At 59.5% G+C, this 21,516-nt stretch overlaps 1 protein-coding gene across 4 annotated transcripts in view; it reads right to left on the bottom strand.

The window, feature by feature from the left end:
• CAPZB (capping actin protein of muscle Z-line subunit beta) overlaps positions 1 to 21,516 on the bottom strand; it is a 140,005-nt gene that overhangs the window by 17,540 nt on the left and 100,949 nt on the right. For all 4 annotated transcript variants that reach the window (XM_061395021.1, XM_061395012.1, XM_061394993.1 and 1 more), the window contains exons 4-5: positions 16,580 to 16,693; positions 28 to 169 (exon numbers count right to left, since the gene is read on the bottom strand). In XM_061395021.1, coding sequence (XP_061251005.1) covers positions 28 to 169; positions 16,580 to 16,693 — 256 coding nt within the window. The remainder of the gene's footprint in view (positions 1 to 27; positions 170 to 16,579; positions 16,694 to 21,516) is intronic.

The following is a 21,516-nucleotide window of genomic DNA, read 5'->3' as shown; positions in this document are numbered from 1 at the left end:
CCCAGGGCCAGCTGCGGGGAGCCGTACCTGCACCTCCACCACGTGGATGGAGTCCCAACAGCCTTTGATCTTCTTTGATCCATCTCCAGCCTTCTTTATGAGGATCACTCCAGCAAAACCATGATCCAGATCCCAGAGGTAGACAGATGAGACACCACCTTCAAAATACCTGCAGCAAACAGGCCCACATCCTGTTAAACGTTAAGCCCGTCAAACTGCAGATCACCACCCCAGGTCCCGGGGGGGGGCGCGTGGCCCAGAGTCGTCTGGATGTCCATCTGGGTTTACAGGCCCTCCCTATGGGGGCGCCACGGGTGGTTCGAGGCTGTGTCCTGCGCGTCTGCTGGGCAGGGGAGAGGGCGCTGCACCCTCTGGGGCCGGGGGGTGGGTCACAGAAGGAGCACAGAGTGAGGAGTCCTGAGCTGATTCTGAACCTGAGCTGCCCCCGACGCTAGCTCTGCAGCCTCTGCCAAGCTGGCTCAACGTCTCCAGGCTTCACATCACTTTCAGAGGAAGGATCTGCTAACGTGTGTGACATGTAACAGACACTCATTGGGGCTCATTACTATTGAGTCATCGTTACAGTCTGATATTCCTATCTTTTGGGATGGCTACTTTACAGGTGAAAAAGAAGAGGGGGAAAAAAAAAAACACCCACAGCAACAACGGTCCAGACTCCTCCCACTGAGAGCAGACAGGGCTCTCCTCCCCTCGGGGATGCTCCAGCGCCTGCACACCCCTGGGGTCTATGGGTCTTTCAGAGCACCGGCTGCGACAATGAGGTTGGAACTCAGCCTCCTCTGCAGGTCTGCAGCAATACTGAATCAGAGCTCCTGCTGCTGCTGCTAAGTTGCTTCAGTCGTGTCCAATTCTGTGCGACCCCATAGATGGCAGCCCACCAGGCTCCCCCGTCCCTGGGATTCTCCAGGCAAGAATGCTGGAGTGGGTTGCCATTTCCTTCTCCAATGCATGAAAGTGAAGAGTAAAAGTGAAGTCGCTCAGTCGTGTCCAACTCTTCGCGACCCCATGGACTGCAGCCTACCAGGCTCCTCGGTCCATGGGATTTTCCAGGCAAGAGTACTGGAGTGGGTTGCCATTGCCTTCTCCGATCAGAGCTCCTAATTCAGCTCAAATGCAAGAGGCTAAGAAAAAACCAGAGAAGCCAAGAAAATCAGGAGAGGATCCCAAGTCCAAGGGCAGCAGGCAGCGGCTGTGCGTGCAGGCCTGAGGGACTCGGGCAGCGGAGACTTCATGCAGCGACTCCCAACTAAGACTCTGGGAAGAGCTCACCTCTGGCGGCTCAAGTATTCTCTACCGGAAAGTCTGTGGCCTCTCTGTCCCCAACTAACCCCGTGTGGATGGTGCGGCAGGCACACTCCAGGTCCCTCCAGCAGGGCCTGGGCCACGCACGGCCTCAGACACAAGCAGCAGGGCAGGCACTGAAGCGCGTGGGCGGGGCGTCGGGCAGACAGGGCCCCACCCCTGCCCGTGCTGTGCGCCTACTCGCCCAACGACGACTCATCCACAGCAACAGCTGTGCGAGCTCGGCTGCGGTCTCCTTATGACACCGGGACGCTGTCTACTTTACAGGACTGTTCAGAGATAAAAACAATATGGGAGGACTTCCCTGGGGGTCCCGTGGGTGAGAATCCACCTGCCAACACAGGAGACGCAGGTTCGATTCCTGGTCCAGGAAGATGACCTGGCTTCCTCCACGAGCTGCAGGGGAACTAAGCCTGAGCACCCAACTACCAAGCCCTCGGGCCCTGGAGCCTGTGGGCAGTGAGAAGCAGCACGAGCAGAGAGGCCTCCGCGTGCTGCGACCAGAGAAAGCCCAGAGGCAGCGACAAGACCCCGCACGACCGAAAACACACACTTAACAGAAGATACCCGACCAAGGGTTATCTTCATGACAAGGAAGAAAAACAAACATCTATGTGAACTATACGTCGATGATGGTATTACACAATGACAATATAAATGGTAAATAGTACTCCTCAGAGAACGCGTGTGATGGGTGCGCAACAATTCTTTGTATTCTTGTTTGGATAACTTTGCTATAAATCTGAAACTTTCAGACTAAGTTTTTGCACAAAGGCCCCAGCGTGCGATCCACGCCAGGGTGAAACCAGGAGACCAGAGGACAGAAAAGGCAGGTGCCCCCGGGCTGCTGAGCTGCAGGCCCCGGGGCAGCCGGGCTCCCCCGCTTGGGCCCAGCACAGCCCCCTGGGCTGGGCGCCCGCAGCTCCACACTTGGTCTGCTCCCAGAGCCCGCCCTGCCAGGGCCCCTCAGGCAGGCTGCCCGCGCTGCTCATCCCGCACATGTAACAGCTGAGACTCACGGCTTCGTGTCCCCTGGCGAGCCGGCCGTGAGGAAGGGCTGACGGCAGGGGGACATTTGGGGTGCCGGCCCCCGGGCCAAATGTCGGTCAGAAGACCAAGGTGGGGGCAGACTCCGGCTCCAGGCCAGGGCGGTGGTGCGGGGAAAGCGCGGGAGAAGGCAGAGAGCTGCCTGGGGGGCCAGTGACCTCCAGGAAACCGGCCGGCACCGGGCACTCGGGGACCCCGCTCAGGACGGCTCTCTCCCTCATTCTAGATCTCTCTCCGAACCCCAAGCGGGTAAGGCTTCTGGCTCAGAGCCCGAGACGCCCCCTCAGCCCACGAGCCACCTGGATCCGGCCTGGCCTGCAGTGGGCTGGGCACACGCGGGGCCCCCCTGGGCCCTCATGCAGGCGAGCGGAAGCCACTCTTTCCAGGGCCCTGCCTGCTCGCTCTCCTGGATTTTGCTCCCTCTCCTCCCTGCATCCACCAGGAAGCAGAGCAGCGCCACTGGGCAGGAGCGGGCAGCCCACAGCAGACCTGCCAACACCCGTCCTGGCGGGACAGGTGGCCGGCTTCCAACGTATGGTTTTCCCTTCTCGTCTGCAAGTCGGGAGAGCAGCCCCACATCAAAAGGGAAAAAACGACACCTTTTAAAAAGCAGCTTTTCCGGCGCACAGGCTCTGGCCTCACCTGCCCCCCAGACCAGAGTGCTGTTCGTGCTGGGGCTCAGGCAGGGCAGGGCAAGCCATGCTGGGAGGGAGCCGGCCGAGGGCCTGGCGGATCGATAGCCCCCACCCACATCACCCAGCAAGCGTTTCAGAAGCACCAGGTGGTCTGTGGTCAAGCCCCTCAGTCCGCTCCCTGGGATCCCTGTTTTCTTCCAGAGAAACCACACAGCGGTGTTTGACACAGAAGGCGGGACCGGGTGCTTCTGCTCCCGGCTCCCCGTGGGGGCGGCGCCTCCCTGGCGTCTGCACTCCCCCGTGGACCACCCTGGCCGGGGCCCTTTAGGTTCAGGACCTGGGGGACACAGGAGGGCGGTACAAGCTTGAGTCTGGTCTCATGGGGGTTGCTATTCTTTCCTCCAAATTAAAAAAAAATAATCGTTACAACGTTGTTCTATGAAAGAGAAATTTAACATTTAGCCCCTAACACCATAAATCAACGTTTCCATAAACCTCATTTTTCCAAACTCCCCTCTGGTCTATGTCCAGACGCTTGCTTTGTATGTAACTGGAAGCACAGCAAGGGGACGGGGCTGGGCTTGGCTTTTCCCCACTTGGCGGGAATCACGCGCACCTTCGTGGGGCGACGTGATCGCCAGAACTGGTTTTAACAGCGGGGACGGTACTACGGCGGGTGGTGTCCGAATCTGCCGTCCACCTGACTTTTAATAACGCAATGGCGGCAGCTGCACCCCAGGGGCTCAAGCGCGGACTCGCGTTCCACTCCACCTAAAGGGACCTCCGGGGACTTGTGTAGCTGCGAGCCTCGACCTGACGCTCCAAGACAGAAGGCACAGGGATGAGCGAGCAGGCAGGGCTGGCTCAGCACCGCCCACAACGCTGGCCGCTGGGGCAAGGTGCCTGTGGGGCACAGACAGCCCGCGTCCCACGGTTTACGGCCCAGCTCTGCGCGCGCATTAATTAAAGAAGGGACCTCAACAGGTTTTTGGAAACTTATTCCTGCCTACCTTACTTTGATCATAATGACATGAAACGGGGGGAAAAATAATTTTTATGTGGTTCACATTTATGAGTCTTTACATAAAGGCTTTTGTGGGCATTTTAAGAATGTGCTAAAATGTGTCTGAAACCACATAAAGCATCTGAGGAGCCGCCGCCAGCACCAACAGCGCACACGTGGAAGCACTTTGCCGCCTCTGTGTGTTTAACGAGTCAAGTAGTATCAATATTGTTTAAACGCCAGCATGCCATTTCAATAAGGCGGCTCCCCATTGCTGGGGACGTGAATGGGGTTCGCCCGGCGGCCTGTGCTCTGACCTGGTTCCGTCGGGGACATCGGGGACCCCGTCACCGGGGAGGGTGGACAGGCCCAGGATCGCGGCCACGGCCCCGCTGAGCTGAGCGCAACGGAAACGGTCCCCAGTCAAGTGGGCCACCTGGGGAACATCGTTAAAATGCAGATGCCCCGAACTGAACCCCGTGGGCTTCTCTCAGGCCTTCAGGGAGTGAGGGCTGAAACCCACACATGTGGTAAGGCTCAGTCAGTCGGTGGGGACATGGTGAAGAAGCCGCCGTGGAAGGATGAGCCAGGAAACCCTGGGTCCTTCACATCCCAGGATCATCAGGAGTAGGGGATGGGAGAGCAGCCCAGACCAGCCCAGGAACAAGACGAAAACGCGGCTTTGCAGTCCCCTCGAGAGGGAGCTCCGTCAACCACGGGCTCCCAGTCTCGGTGGCTTTCAAGACCACCCCGGCTGAGATGAACATTTCTTAAGGCAAACGTAGCCATCCGGAGCTCAGACAGCAGGGACTACAGTCAAGGGGCACCTGGGCTGGCTCTGTAAGTCCCACCGTCTGAAAAACACCATGCTGACTACAACCAGGTTTCATAAACTTCAAAAAGGCCGAGTCCCCAGGAGCTAGGAGTCGCAGGCAAGCCCTCGGGTGGCAGGCTGCTGACCTGCACAGCCAGTCGCGGCGGAGCGCCTGGGTGGTGGCCTCTTCATCCGTGAGCCCCTGCACCGGGTCAGTGAGGCGCCCGGGGCGTCCGGACTCCATTCTCCCCAGAGAGCCATTCCTCCCCCTGAAATGCCCTCCTCCACTGGGCCAGAGTCAGGGTCACACATACAGGTTCTATGACTGTAAGTCTCCAACCTCAGGACTTCTGGGGAGGAGAAGAGAAAAAGAGAAAAATGTAATACTTCACTCTCAAAATGATCTACTTCATCAAAGAAAGGAATAAGAAATAACCAACTATTCTGACTCCCTGAGCTTTATGGGGTGTTTGAGGCTGAGGTGTGCGTGGAGACGGGGATGGAAACTCGGCTCAGGAATCTGGGCTGTGACCCACCTTGGCCAACATGGGGCCACGTGTGTAACAGGAAAGGCAGGACTGGATGGGCTTCGAGGCTGGCCTCCCTCCCTCCCGTCAAATCGCCCCCTGGGAGCTGGGCTGGACTCAGCTCTAACGCAGAGGCCCCAGCAAGTGACAATCACACGCCACGACCCGCACGCAAGAGTCACAGCCGGCACAGCTCTGTGGGCACAGGCCCTTCGTGGCTTCACTCCAACGTGCGGGCCCTCAGCTGGGAGCGGGCGAGGCCGTGGGTCTCTGGCAGGGCGATGACTCCCCCCACCCCGGAGGCGGAGGACGTGGGTCACCCCCAGACCCAGACTGGTCGGGGGAGGGGCCAGCACAAGGCCCCGCCCCCAGGTGCTGGGCTGAGCGCTGCTCAAGCTGGCGTCCTTAAGTAAAGCCGGGAGGAAGGAGGGGGACGCGTGGGGCGCCCGTGCGGCGCTCTCATTCTTCAGGTAGAAACGCTGGCCCTGACGACGCTCCAGGATCTGGAGGCTGCGGGAGGGCTGGTGTGAGGGCGGCTCCGAGAGCTGCGTGCAGCCTCCTAACCCCTTGTCGCATGCACTGGGACTCGGCTCACACGCCTCCAGGGACAGTCAGTTCTGCCATGGTTTTCAGAACCCCTGCCCACGGCCTCGGGGCAGGTTTGCGGTGTGAACGCCTCCAGCACACACAGGTGCCGACGGGCCACGGGCTCAGGTACACGCCGCTTTAAGGCCGGGTGTGCTCAGCGGCGCACATCTGCACGGTGCCTGTGGTGCTTTACGGCCTCTTTGCAAGCCTTTTGCTTTTGTCCTTGAAGAGGGATGACGAAGGCCTCGCTGGGAACAACGGCCCTCGTATCTGACCGTGCCCCCGCGAGCACCTTCGGTCACTTTAGGCTGCCCGGGAAAATGCCGCCCTCCCTGAGGGGACGTGGACAGTCAAGGTCTTCCTGAGTTTCAGAGCCGCTGCGCGAAGGCTGTCAGCTGTGTCACAGGCTTTGCGTACGTCATCTTAGAGCTAAAATCACGGACACCCAGGGAGAGAAAGGAATGCACTCGTCACACAGCAGAGGAGGGGAAGCTGGAGGCCCCAGAACCGTGCCTGTTCCGCTGGCCCAGGTTCAGCCTGTGAGGATGGACTCAGGTAAGCTCACCGCCCCACGCAGCTGCCTCAAGGTGGAGGAGCAGTCAGGGCAGGGAGGAAGGGGTCTCCAGGAGTCAGGCGGCGCTGGGCACCCCACACAGGGAGCTCTGGAAAGGAGGGCCTTCCACTTGCAGGGGGCAGCAGGGGTTGCTGGCTGAGCCTCTGTGAGACCCCCGGCCTGGACACCTGCACAGAACTGCTTCCCGGGGAGCCCGGGAGGACCAGGGAGCTCCGCCAGCGGGAGGAGATCCTCGCTTCACCCCAACACGTGCAGCCACAAAGCCTGCCGCGTGACCCTGGAGGAGCCGGTCCCTGACGCTGACGGGGATCTGTCTGCAAACGGAGTTGTTTCCGCACGCTCCTGTTTTCCGTTTAACTTTCTTCCAGCAGAGGACAATCAATGAGTGCCAAGGCACGCAGGCCCTGGGCATGGCGTGGGGACCAGGCAAAGCAGACCAAGTGGCTGGGCTGTCACTGGGCTCCAGGCTGGGAGCAGTGGGCGGCCGTCTGGACCCCGCCTGCAGGGCCTCGGGGCACCTCCACTGATGCCCCCGCCTCTGAAACTTACAGCACGAGAGCAGGAAGCGACTCAACGCCCCCCCAGGCGGACAGGCTTCTCCTCGCTTGCCTCCCACACGATCAGAGCAGTGCAGCTGAGGCGAGCCTGACTTTCTCCCTTAGCTGCTTCCTGCACCCTCACCCCAGCCCAAGTCCACAGGCAGGGCGGGTTCTCAGAGGCCCTCCGATGGACGCGTGGCTGCAGATGCGAAGAATATACATGGAAGCTCAAACACTAACTACGCTGCCAGCGTGCTCAGAGCCAGACGTGACTTCCCCTCTCCAGCCCTCTGTCCCCACAGCGCAGGATTTGCAGCAGGGGGAGGCGTGGCAGGGCCTCCATATACAGAGAGGCCCTCCACCTCTGGGCAGGGACCCCCCAGACGAATCAAAGGGGCAGACGGCGAGGGTGAGGGCCGAGGCAGGCGGTCCAGGCCTCACCTTCCCGAGAACGTTTCTGAACACTTCTGTGACCTCAGCTCACGCTGGTCACTGCTCTCACCCGTTTCCCACCTGGTCTCTCATTCTGGAGACCTAGGGAGCTTGGACCGGCCGTCTCTGGGGAGGGGGACACAGGGTAACCTCAGGCCACAGGTGCCGCGGTCAGTCCAGGAGGAGCCTGGGTCAGGGTCTGCCGCTCCAGCCTGCAGAGCCTTGGGGGACGGCGGAGGTCATACAGTGAGCACTGTCCAATGTACTCCAGGACCTGCAGCCCCTTCCCCAGGTGCGGAGGACGACAACCCGGCCACGCCACACAAGGGCCTCTGCAGCTCTCACCACCGTCCGGTCCTGGCGGCCCACGCTCTCCCGCCTCAGCAGCAAGCCCCTCGGCTCAGAGAAGCCCACCCGCTCCTCCTGCTCTGGTTACACAGCCTGGACTGGCTACCACGACCACCTGAGGCTCCGCGATGCGCCAGGAGGACTCACTGGACTCAGAAAAGCCAGGCTCGTGGCCCCGCATCACTCCAGGGAAAGGAGAAAGCAGAGGTCATGGAGGGAACCAGGTGCGGGCTCCCAAGACGCCCCTGGCTCCCGGCACCGAGCCACGTGGGGTGCCCTCAGGTCCCAGCGATGGGCCGCGGAGCCCCCCAGTCTCAACGCCCACTGCTCTTCCTGGTGAACCCTCTGCCTTGTACACAGGCTCTGGGAGGGAGGCTGCAGCTCAGCACAAACCACAGTGTCTACATGACAGTCTCTGCACCGTGACCATTCCTATCAGGGAGCATAGGAAGCCCCCCAAGTCCGAGTTCCCGGAGGCCAGCCCAGGAAGCACGGCCTCCGGCTTGTGATGCCGGGACGTCCCCCGCGACAGGGACGCCGCTCTGGGCCCCCACAGCCCCGCTGTGGGCGCTCTCCCCGCTGCAGCGCCTGCGTTTCGGTCTCTCTTAGCGCTTACCAAGCGAGTCCTTAGAGCCTCGGTTCACTCCGTTCCCTGGGGACCCCTCGCCCACGTGGCACCCGCATCGCTGAGAGCACCGGAGGGTCTCGGGAAACACTGGAGGCTTGGTCACAAGGACTGCCTCCCGTCACCGCACACGGCAACCACTGCAGCCTGCTGCTGAAGCAGACCTCCTTGGGGCCTCACTGAGCGCTGGGGCCGGGCCCCACTGGAGCCTGCAGCCTCCTGAGCGCGGCCCGCTGTCCACCACGTGTGCACTCACCCCACGGCCACAACCGCAAACCCACCCGACCTAAGACCGCCCCACATGGGACTGCCGCCCAACGAGGATGATTCCGTTACCCTCGAGGGGCCAAGTGGACACAGGGGAGCCTTGGGAGGGGAACAGCAACCCCACCAAGACAGGCACGGCTCAGTGAGACAAGGAAACAGAGGCTCAGCAAGTGGACCCCTGGCCCACCGTCAGCGAGCAAGGACACAACAGAGAACTGAGGCCCGGCCTCCTCCACAGCACAGCTCCGCCCCGCTCTGCAGCCGGACCCGGACACAGTCGTGGGGTCAGAGCCAGCTCCTGGGAGGTATCCAGGCGCACCCACCCCCGTCGCCTGCTTCCCAGACTTCTGCTGGGCTTCCCAGGTGGCACTAGTGGTAAAGACCCGGCCCGCCAGTGCAGGAGACGAGACGCAGGTGTGACCCCCGGGTCGGGAAGAGCCCCTGGAGGAGGGCATGGCAGCCCACCCCAGTATTCTTGCCTGGAGAATCCCACGGACAGAGGAGCCTGGCGGGCTACAGCTGTGGGGCCGCAGAGTCGGACACGACTGAGTGAGCACACGCACGCACACTTCTGCTACTTCCGCTTCAGCAGCCAGCCTCCCGCTGCCACCTACGAGTCCCGTCGGGACAGACACAAACTCTCGGGCCCAAGGCTCACGTCCCAGGAAGAGGTGGCCCCTTGGGGCCCAGGGTGCGAGGTCTCAGCTTTGAAGACACAAGAAACCTGGGCAACAGACTTTCCCCTGGACGCCTTGCACTCGCCGGCTGGTGCTGCTCAAGCACCATCTGACGGAGGCCCAGGGGAGGGAAGGGAGGCCGGAAGGACGGAAACAGCCAGAACCATAAGGCGGGCCCCAGGGCAGCGAGAGGAGGCGGAGGACCGCGGCCGCTGCCGCGAGAGGCTCGCGGGCCCCGCGCCTGCCACGGGGGCGCCAGCCTCGTTTCACTCTGTAAACTTCTTCCAGACAAGAGCGGCTGATTAGAAAACCTAATTAAAGCGTTTGAAGATTATCTCGGACCCAAAGCAAGAAGAACACAAAGTGCCCCCCCGCCCTGCGCCTCCGCACCCCCGACCCTGGCCTTCATTAAGCTTTGATTTCAATCAATTGCACACCCACTAAAATTAACTTATAAGGCCAATAAATTGCAACCGCATGTTCGAAGGTATTATCTGCTGCGAGCCAAGAGCCGAGGATTGCAGAGCGTGGGGCAAGCTGTCTGGCACACATGGGAGCAATCACGTCTGAGAGAAAGCAGTGCCAGGCCCTGGGTTACAACATCTGGGCTCGGAAGAGCCCGGGCTGACCGAGGGCCCAGTGTGGAAGCCAGAGCGGGGAAGGTTCCCCTCTTCCCTGGGAACCTGGGAACGCAAAGCGCTGACCGTGGGGTGTGCGGCAGCCTGCTGGTGGCTCACACCGCAAAAGAGATGCTTCTCTGGCAGCAGCAAGCGCCAACCTCTGCTAGGCCTCCCTCAGGGAGATGGCTCACTGGGCCACCCCAGGCCCGGGCCTGAGAAAGCGGAGATGGCTCTGCCAGGAAAGCAGCATCCCCATGAGCCAGGTGCCTGAGAGGTGGCCCTTTCCGCTCCCTCTCCTGGCGCCCAGAGGCTGCTGGGGCTGGAGACCACCTGGGGGCATGGTGGGGAAGACTGGGAGCCGCTGGGATGTTGGTGGCCAGGGTGGGAGGGCCTGGGAAGGGGAGTGATGACATTTCAGACTGGCGAGCAGACGATGGCCTCCCCCAGTGCAAGCACTCCAGCAAAGCCCGCCTGTCATCTCCTGACGGTTTTCAGCAAATGAGCTGTTCCATCTAAAATCAGAGCTGTGCAATCAGCGGCTGCTCAACAGTTACTCTCCTGGGAAAGTTTCCCTCCAGGATCCCTCTCTGTCACTAGCGATAGCAAAGCAGCAAAGCAGTAACTGTGGAAGGGATGGGAGGGACAGAAGGCGGCAGGGAGCCAGGAGGAGCGAGGAACTGGGCTTCACGGGAACCAGGCAGGACCCCGGCTTGGCTCTCTGGGCCCCCAGGCACCTCGTGCCCGCTGTGGGAAAGCAGGCACGCTCCCGCTGCTGGCACTTCTAAGCCACGCTGCAGAAACCCCTCCCACAGGTGGAGAGGGGGTACCCAGAGGTGCAAGCCAGAGGGCCTGCTCGTCAGTCCGGTCCCGGCCTGGCCTCTCACTCAGACCGTATCACAATTCGACGTGCCGCTGACTCATCCTAATCCCTACAGAGTCAGAACCTCGATGGCCAGGCGATGCAAGCCTGGAGCCCGAGCACAAAAGCCAAGGCCTTCCTCCAGGAAGACGGTAAGGAGCCTCCAGCCCCCATAGCAGAGAGACACCTCTGGGGGCTGGTGAGCCCCTCTCTCCAGGAAGGCAGGCCGGCCTGCTGGGGCCCAGGACACCTGGCCAGGCCGTGGCTCAGCTCCACCTCCACGCTCACTGCGGTCTCCTTCCCCGCATCTTGTTAGGAGAACGCCAGGATGCAGAAGGCTGGGGGACCGGGGCTGGGAACCAGGAGCTGTCTTCACTTCCACGGCCACAGGTTCAGGCTGAAGACATAAGCCAGATGAGGGCCCCGGAGCGCGGAATGGCAGGGAAGGGCACCTTTGGCCCGTTTTTTTTTTCTTTGGTTGATTCCCCAGTCCTTAGATGACGACCAGCCTCTGTGAGTGGAGTTCAGTGCACCTTCCTGGTGTAGACGAGGGCCCTTCCTGCTGGGAGCCACAGAACAAGGAGCGCCTGGAGGCGCCTCACAGCACGAGGGGTTCCAAGCCTGAGGGCAGTGTCCAGTCCCTTGGGGGTGGGGGGTGGTGGTCGAGAGGCCAGAGCACAAGGCAAACCCAGTTCTAGTTTTGCGACCCACCAGGATCCCAGAATTCAGGAACAGCAGGGGGTAAAGTCTGGGTGAGCACAGTGGAGTGCCTGCATGTTGAGGTCCTCAGTCCCCAGGGGCACAGGCCTGCAGTCCACCCCCTGGAGCCACGGGCACCAGCCTCTCCTGGCGGAAGCCCTGCAATCACTCGCTTCCCTCTGGGTCTGCCCAAGGCTCCAGGTGCCTGTCTGCAAGCCCAGGACACGGGCCATCTCCTCAGCCCCTCAGGCAGTGGCTCAGCGACAGAGCCAGCGGACGCGAGGCAGTGTTGGGGGAGCCTCCCCTCAGAGTGACCTTCTGCCTGAGCCTGTTTGCTGACGTGTAAGGAAGGCAAGTGTTGGAGAAGACTCTTGAGAGTCCCTTGGACTGCAAGGAGATCCAACCAGGCCATCCTAAAGGAGATCAGTCCTGAGTGTTCATTGGAAGGACTAATGTTGAAGCTGAAACTCCAATACTTTGGCCACCTTGTGTGAAGAGATGACTCATTAGAAAAGACCTTGATGCTGGGAAAGATTGACGGCAGGAGGAGAAGGGGACGACAGAGGTTGAGATGGCTGGATGGCATCACCAACTCAATGGACATGGGTTTGGGTGGACCCCGGGAGTTGGTGATGGACAGGGAGGCCTGGCGTGCTGCGGTTCATGGGGTCCCAAAAGGTCGGACACGACTGAGCGACTGAACTGAACTGAAGCAAGTTAGGTGGAAGGCTCCATGGAGGAGTGCTGTGGTTTCCTTCACTGTGTGTGTGTGTGTGTGTGTGTGTGCGTGTGTGCGTGCACACACTCAGTTGTGTCCAACTCTTTGCAGCCCCATGGACTGTAGCCTGCCAGGCTCCTCTGTCCACGGGATTCTCCAGGTAAGAATGCTGGAGTGGTTGCCATTTCCTCCTCCAGGGGATCTTCCAGACCCAGGGACTGAAGACTGAAACCACGTCTATCGCGTCTCCTGCAACGGCAGGCAGATTGTTATCGAGAACGCCACGGTGACAGCAGAGGAGTCTTCTTGCTGTGGGGAGAGGCCTAGACTAGGGAGGGGCAAGAACGAAGGCCAGGATGAAAGGCGAGGCCCTGGCCCCAGGAAACCTGCAGTGACCACTGGCCTGCGCTGACCAAGGCAGGGGTGAGGCCTCCAAGCCCTGGGCTGATCTCTGTCTGCCCCAGAACCACAGCGCGGAGAGTTCAAGGTCACTAATGTGACATCTGACAACCCACAGGGCACTCTGACAACAGGAAGTGGGCAAGATACTAGGGGATGGGGGGTAGGAGGGGAAAGGAAGGAAAGAAAGAAAAAGGAGACTTGGATTCATAATTATTAAACGAGAAATGGGTTGGCTCAGCAACTGGGGAAATGGTCCTGACATGGGCCTCAGGAGTGGTTGTCCCAGAGCACTGAAGACTCTGGCCACCCAACGACAACTCCCACCACGGTCCCTCCGGGGGCCTGGGACTGCTGTGATGGGATGACCAGGCCGCCCCCACATACGAGGGAATGAAAGGCCCCCTACCCTTCCCTGTGGGTGCCGCCTGGAGGCCAAGGACCGTCTCCTCCCGCCAGAAGAGCACTCTGATTCACTGGGGGCAGAGCAGCATCCTCCGGGCCCGGACCCCAGCCCTACAGACCGTCCCAGAACCTCAGGGGCGGCTCCGGGCCCGGACCCCACCTCTCCAGACCCTCCCAGAACCCCAGGGGCGGCTCTGGGCTGGGACACCACCTCTCCAGACCGTCCAAGAACCTCAGGGGCGGCGGCTCTGGGCCGGGACACCACCTCTCCAGACCGTCCAAGAACCTCAGGGGCGGCAGCTCTGGGCCCAGATTCCACCTCTCCAGACCATCCCAGAACCTCAGGGCCGGCTTGTCCTGTGAGGTCCCCTCTGGGTGCAGGAAGCTGCCCTGCCACCCCTCCTCACTTCCGCATAGGTCAGCTCCCCTTCAGAGGGGAGCACAGGCAACGCGCACAGGCCCACAGAGATACGGGTCATCAAGGCGGAAAGCCCCTTCACGGGGGACTCTGCCCAGGCGGGGGAACCTTCTCAGGAGGCGGTGCGGAGAGTTAGACCTGGGGGATGAACCCAGCTCCTGCAGATTCCCAGAGGTTTAACCGCCTAGAGGACCTCCCTGAGCAGGGACCTCATGGCCTGGTAGACAACTCCCACGTACCCTACAGAGCCACTGTTCCGACAGGGAAGCCTTGTGAAGGGGGATGGGGAAATGCTCTACCGTATGAGGCCCAACGAGGCCTCACAGAAGGCACACGCCGAACAGACCGCACGTCATTATACACGTGAAGCAGCGAGCCAGCAGGCAGGAGGGAGCAGTCAGAGAGGACACGGGCCTCTTCCCAGGCCTGCCCCGCCCCCACTCCACGGCAGCACGAGGGGAGCAGCACATGCGGATCACGGTACCCAGGAAGTCACCACTCGAACGCTCACGCCTACCAGCAATCAGAACTGGCCTTGTTCTGCTCCTCGAAGGACCCGAAAGCCACCCTGCCTGGCTGCCCCTTCCCGCCCGGGCACCAGAGCCCAGGCCAGCTCCCGGACAGGTGCTCCGACCCCGCCACGCAAACCCCGGGCACTCTCTGTCCCATCACCCTCTCAGCACCGACCCACTCTCGCTCTATCGTCTGTGTATCCTCAGTGGACGCGCCACGAAAGCAAGGATGTGGTCATCTGGACTCAGGGCCGGAGCCCTAGGACTTGGCGAGCATCTGGCTTGTGTCAAACAGGCCAATGCTGGTCAAGTAAATGAGTTAAGTTTTGCACTCTGAGTTGGATAAGGATGGTTTTAAACCGGAATAGAACATGTGAAATATGCCCCTGGCTCGGTGAACCTGGTGAGAGACTTCACCTCTCTGCATCTGTCACTTCCTCTGTAGAACGGGGAGAACCCTCTTGCACAGGCCGACGTGAAGATTTGGTGAGACCGAGAGAGGCAGCGGACGCCAGGCTCGCCAGGTACTGGCTGGTAACCGCTGCTATCGGCACTGCTGGTTTACTGTCAGCATATCATTAACCCACAACACTGACTCCACTTGGGAATTCCCGTTCAGCAGCTGGACAGGCTTCTTGCCACACGGCTGGGTAAGAAGAGCTACGAATAAACCAGAAATGCCAGCAACAAGACCAATTCTCGGCTTCACTGGGGAAGGAGCTGTTCTACTACAGGGCAACGTTCTCGATGTCACGAGTCTTCAATCACCGAAATTTACTCTAATGGTGAGACTCAATAATATGTGGAAACATCAGGCAAATACAGACTCAAACTCTAGCTCTTCACCTCGAGGTCCTGTGTGTGTGTGGGGGGGTTCATTTAGCCTCTGGGAACCCCAGTGTCATCAGTAAAAATGGGAACATCAACGGCTCCAGAGGTTCTTGAAAGGATTAAAGATACTGCATGTAAAATACCGGCACGTGGCAGAGTGAAGATGAAGCTGACTCGCACAGCGACGCACCTGGGGCAGCTCAGACGCTACGGGCCAGCGCTCCCGGCTTCCTCAGAGCCCTGCTTTTGCTTCTGGGTCGTGGGTCTTTTTGTCGACACGTGTCAGATGGACACAGGTAATTCTGTATGATGTACTATACATACCAAATCTGCTAAAACCTGGACCACCATGCCAGCTGTCTGCAAGGAGGAGCCTGAGCTCCTTCTCCAAGGATGGCACTGCCGCGTCCCGACGACACTGCAGCAGTCGGAGGCTTTGTTTCTCTCATTCTTTTTCCCCGCCTACATCCTAGGTCAGCTCAGGGTGGGCACACTCTAGACTGAAGGCCAAATGCCACCTACCTCTAGGCTCAAGAGAGGGCTTTATGTTTTTAAAGGATATGGGATGTGTGCTTAGCTGCTCAGTTGTGTCTGACTCTTGTGACCCCATGGACTGTAGCCCACCAGGCCCCTCTGTTCATGGGATTTTCCAGCCAAGAGTACTGGAGTGGGTTGCCATTTCCTTCTCCAGGGGATCTTCCCAAACCAGGAATTAAACCCGGGTCTCCTACACTGCAGGCAGATTCTTTACCAACTGAGCTACGAGGGAAGGATAATTATACATAAAAAAGAAAGAATAAAGAAAAAGTGACAGGACTTACGTGGCTGCAAAGTCTAAAGTGTTTACTATCTGGCCCTTTACAGACATATATGTCAAGTCCTCCCCTGAATCACTGGGTCCGTATTGAAGTAGCACTGCATATATTATAGGTTTGCTATGTTTTCAATATGGAGCTTAATTAAAAATGAGATCCTATTAAGAAAAAAATGCTTTGGAGATAACCTTCTCTGGAGCCTTCCCGTGCGCGGTGGGTGGAGCAAGTGGCCGCCCTTTCTGGGGGTGCGGCAGGAGGCAGAAATCTAAGCAGATGCAGCAAAAACACTTTGCCAAGCGCACGGGGTCGCACAAGAGTCAGATACGCTTCAGTGACTAAGCCACAGCAGCACAGTGAGGGCTGAGGCCCCGACGACCCCGGAGGCAGCAGCGCTGACGTGAGGGAGCTGTGGGTACCGAGGAGCCCCGACCCCCGCCTCTGCCTCCCCCCGGATCCCCCTGGCCTTGGAGACTGGTCTGGGAGCAGGGCCCTGGGCCCCAGGCGAGAACCGTCATGGCAGGCGGTGCCATGAAACCCAGCGGGGTCTCTGCGGACAGACGGACCCGGGTCTGACTCCTTGCTCTGCCTCTGGCCTCCGACACAATTCAATGAGTTGTTCTGAGCTGATTTCTTCCTCAGCAGACATGGGGGCTACAACAGCACCCACGCTGGGGAAGATCTGAGACGAAGGGTACGGGGCATCGGGCCTGGAGTCCTGCAGGCAGGCGGTGCTCACGACGCAGGGCAGTGCCCGGACGTGCCAGCCGCCTCTCAGGACGGGCCCGGGGACCACACTCCCGCCCAGCGTCCTGCAGGGCACTCAGAGCTGTCCCTGGTCAGGCCTGCCATGGGGCCGGTCATGTCTCCTCTCCAACCTACGTATCAGGGGAGCCCCTTAACTCACAGGTCTCGGTACTGGTCAAAGGCGTTGTTGGCTTCCACCTCCAGCTTCCTCAGGCGAGCAGAAGGCATGGCCCCGTCTTCCAGGGGAGGGTCATACTTGTTACTCCATGGTGACCTGCAGGGCAGAGGGAGAAGGTCACACGACTCATTCCGGGGGAGCGAGGCAGCTGAGCCCGTCAGCCCCAGCTACTGAGATTTCAGAGGAGCAGCCACGACCCACAGGCCCTGGCCAACAGATGAGGCCTTCTTTCTCGAGGTTCGGAGAGCAAGGGCTCAGACTGTCAGACCTGGCTGTGACTGCCAGGCCCCAGCTCTTACTAGCTGTGTGTTTCCAACACGTGTCTTGACTTCTCTGAGCTTCGTTTTCCTCGTATGTAAACGGAGGCTACTCTTTACCCACAGGTCTGCTTCGAGGAGCAAAGGAGGCGAGGACATCGAGTGCCCAGAGACTAGCATACAGTTCAGCAACAAACATCACTTCTTACTCATCTTTTAAAGACCTTCCTTTGTTCTCACCACTGTATTGATGAAGAAAGACCACTCAGTCCTTCCTGACTTGCCAGCCATTCTGGAGAAAATGTCACTCTCCTCATAGATCGCCTCAGACAATTAAGGATTAAAATGAGAGCTGTCAGTTAGGGCAGCAAGAGACCGCAGATCACACGTAAGGACACCGCGGGGACGGAGCCCTCCCTGTAGCAGAGGAGGGCCCTCCAGCCTGCACGGGCTGTGTGCGCACAGAACACTGCAAGTAATGAGAACCAGTCTTGCTTTTTCCAGCCCAAAGACTCGCTGTGCTTTAAAAAATGTATTTTGCCACATCAGGAAAACATTTAACCACAGAAAGTGCTGGGAAGGCGGTTGTAAGGGAAACTCACTCGTTAATTCCCGCAGGTGGACTTCACAGGGCTGGGGGCACAGAGAGAGGGGATTACAAAGGTGAGAGGGAAAAGGAGAGGCGGCCGGGGCAACGTGGAATCCGGACAAAGTCCTTCACACCCTGGGCTGTAAAGACCGAGACGCGCCCATGGTCAGAAACCCCACTGCCTTTCCTGTTTCCCTGCCTGACCACACCACTTCACGTCGCGAAGGACTCAGGGCTGACTGATTTGGGATTGAGGGTAAGGGGCAAAAGGCATCCCCGTCCCCCTAACGAGTCCTGTGTACAAACATCTTTCTTCCTGGTATCTGACGCCTGGCTCCTACTTCAGCAGATCCATCACATCAGCCGGGCAACCTCCACGCCACCCTCGGGCAGAGGCCCCCCTTTCGAGGCTGGGGGTCCACACAGGTAAGTGAGGGCAGAGTCACTGTGCCTGGTGTCCCCAAGAGTCTCCCTGCACCAGCGTCCCTCAGAGCAGGAGGTGCCTGGGCACCCTTCTTTCCACGCCAGCCCCCAACCTCACTCACCCGTGTCAGGAGAACGTGCAACACGGCCTGAGATGCCCCTGCTGCTCCGTGACCAGCAGGCAGCCTGCGGGTTACACTGGGCCGTGCCCAGGCCACTGGCAAGCGCCCTGCCTGCTTGGAGGGCAGAAGAGAGGCCCACCCTGGGCCTCTCCCCACTCTCCCTCCCCGGGCAGGGCCGTTCTCACTGTGTTCACCCCTCAGAACGGTGCTGCCTGGCACAACTTCCCCGACAACGGCAGTGTTCTGCGTCTGTGCGTCCAGAACGGTAGCCGGGAGCTTCAGGTGGTTCCTGAGCACTGGTGTGGCTGCAGAGTTGAATCCTAAAACTTTACTGAACTGCAAACTAGTTTAGACGGTCAACTTGAGAAGCTGAGCTCCCGGAGGGCAGGAGTCATGTCTGTCCTGCTTCCCACCGTTTGCTCCCCACCTGGAAGGGGGCCTGGCACTCCACGTGCTCGAGAACAGCAGCAAAGTAGGAGAGTGCAATCGTCACTGTACACCCGTCTCCACCCTGACACGCAGCAGGACAGACCGTTTCCCCACCTGTCCCCTCACCCCCTTGCCACAGTCACAGCCTGGCCTCCCGACCTTGCCCTGGGCAGCAAGGGTGCTCTGGGTAGAAGCCCGTGGCGCGCTCTGCCGTCGTGGCCCGGCGCCCAGCATGGAGCTTGCGGGCCGAAGCCTGCCAGCATGGGGCGGGGAGGAAAGGACCCCCGGCCATTCTGGCAAGTGCTCCTCCGAACCAACAGAGATGAAGCAACTCTCTGCTCTTTCTGCTGGGGGATGCCTAAGAATTAAAAAAAAAAATCAATAAAGACCTCTTACCAGGCCCAAAGATGAAGAGGGCTGTCACCACCACTATTTATACATAAACCAGGAGGCTTCGTACCTCCGCTCACCGAGGCGGGTGGAAAGGAAGCCGAGTGTGAGACCCTCCACGCCTCGCCTGCCCGGCCGGCACCCTCAGAAGCCTGCCCTTCGAGGCTACGAGTCCCCCGCTGTCCGGGGTGGGGCAGGGCTGGAAGACCTGCCCCAGCCGGCTTTTGTTTAAAGGCAACCCAACTGAGACACAGCCCATCTCTCTTGCTGACTGGGAGTCTGGAATTTTCAAGAAGCCTGTACCTCACATCTCCCCTGGCTCACAGACGACAGCATTTCCAGCCGTTAGTCCTGGAGCCGGGGTAATTGTAGCTGGGGGAAAAAAAATCATAACATTACCCAGAATATTCTGAGTGGAAGGGGCACTCAGAACACATTAAAGAGCTTAAATGGAGGCCATTTGAAAAAAGACAGATGGACAGGAACGCTTAGATTTCCAAAGTCAGGCCTTTCATTTCCCTCAGAGAATGCTTTTTGTTTCAGCTAACAGGTTTCAAACAGCGCTGCTGGCAGACCGTCACACCATAAGGATCTCATTTAAGCAAACGGTCAAACACAGTTACACAGAAACGTGTGGAGAAATCAGAAGACCTTGAAGTTGTATCCCGAGAAGAGAAAAAATGAAAGCCCTCTGCCCTGTGCCCGGGCTCGTCTTCAGCCGAAGACCCCACAGCCCCCTGGGAGCCCCTAGGAATGCGGGTGGGAGCCGGCAGGGTGACCTGGAGGGGCCGCGGGTCCCACGTCCCCAGGAGGCCCGGCAAACTGGCCTGGAGTGGGAAACGCCCCCAGCCTTCCACCAGCCTCTGGGGAACAGCCGTCTCATACAGCAAGCCCAAATTTTCAGGAGGAAACAAGAAATGTAACGATGATGTTGACTTAGCAAGCCTCAGCCCTGGGGCCCCTCTTCCAGGACGCCCCCCTGAACCCCGTGTCTGATGATGCACTTCGCGGCGTCTTTTTGTCACGGGCTCCCTGGCCTGCCAGCCCACTTACCGCCCTTGGGGCCTCGCCCCCACTGAGGACGGGACGCGGCCCCCTGCCCACGACCCGGGCCGTGGCCAGCCCCCTCGGGCTGAGCTGGACCTGCCTCAGGCAGTCTCACCACCTTGGAGCCGGACGCCCACCTCTGTACATCCATCCCCACCCAGTACACACAGGCTGTCTGACTCTCCACTTCCATCCGCTGGGCATCTGGAGCTTAAGACGCCCCCAGAGCCTTCCTCACCTCCACACTCAGGGACCCTGCCACCTCTCCAGCTGCTCCTCCCCAACCCCCTCCATCAGCAAACTCCACTGGCTCTACATCTAAGACCAACCTCAAACCTGACCACCTCTTCCCATCTCCGCTCTAGGCTCCAGTCTGGATCAGGCTGAAGGACATTCTTTACCCAACTTCCCACATGAAGCTAGGAAAGAGACACCACTGTAGGACAGCTGTCCAGTCTCTCTTAAGCAGCATTAGTTCTTTGTAATTTCTGCCCCAAGTTCTGGAGAATGGCTACCCATCCCAAAATTCTTGCCTGGAGAATCCTCACAGACAGAGCATCTGGGCGGCTACAGCCCACGGGGTCGGACACGACTGAGCGACTGAAGCTTTCATGCCACTTCGCTCTCTGTGCTGTGCGGCACTTCAGGGGCACTATTTCCCTTAACCCCCAAGTGCCCGGCACTGAGCCTGCATCACCCCTCCCTGGCCTGCAAGGCCTCCGGCCTCCCTTCCACCCCAGGCTCCCCTCCCTCCCTGCCGGGCTCACTGCGTCCCACCCAGGGCCTTCACGAGGGATGCTCTGCCCCAGACCTGCGCAGGAGGGAACCTTCTCGTCCTGAGGGCTCACGTCAGCCTTGACCATCTCGTCACAGGGGCCTGCAGCCCCTCCCGCCCCTCCCTATCCTCTCCCGCTTTTCAACAATCTCCAGGGTTTCCACATCTGCTTGCTCTCTGGAGTCCTCAGCAGGACACACAAGCCGCACAGAAGAGTGCCTAAGTGCCTGGCGGACGAGTGCCTGCTCACACAGATGCGCTGCTGAGCGTCCTGTGAGAGGAGTGAGCCCCGTCCCCTCCACCCGACACTCGAGAGAGCCAGAGACCAGAGACTGATCGTCAGAGTTCCAGCTGCTCCAGCAGGCAGTGCTGCCCCGGAGCCCGTGCCGGCTCCCTCCAGCCATTTTCTCCTGCTTTTACTTCTTAGGGCCCACCCGTCCCCCAAAGAGCACGAGGCCAAGGCATCAAGACTTAGCTCAGGTTCTGCAGCCTCTACATAAACCTAAGGCAGATGGCATTCCTCCACCATCCTTCAAGGCACTGATTACCGCCACCCATCCCAGGAATACCGGACAGGTTTAAGGATTCCTCATCTTTCCCTCCACTCCATCTTTATCAGGGCTTCCCTGATGGCTCAGTTGCTAAAGAATCCACCTGCAATGCAGGAGACCCTGGTTCGATTCCTGGGTCAGGGAGATCCCTGGAGAAGGGAAAGGCTACCCGCTCCAGGATTCTGGCCTGGAGAATTCCATGGACTGTATAGTCCCTGGGGTCACAAAGAGCCAGACGTGACCGAGCAACTTTTACTTTCATCTTTTTTTAATATTTAAGAACTTCTATGCACCTTTAAAAACCTAGCTCAGACATCACCTTCTTCAGCAAGTCCT

This window comes from Bos javanicus, chromosome 2, assembly GCF_032452875.1.
Source record: "Bos javanicus breed banteng chromosome 2, ARS-OSU_banteng_1.0, whole genome shotgun sequence".
Classification (NCBI taxonomy): Eukaryota; Metazoa; Chordata; class Mammalia; order Artiodactyla; family Bovidae; genus Bos; species Bos javanicus.
This window is presented reverse-complemented; position numbering and strand designations above follow the sequence as displayed.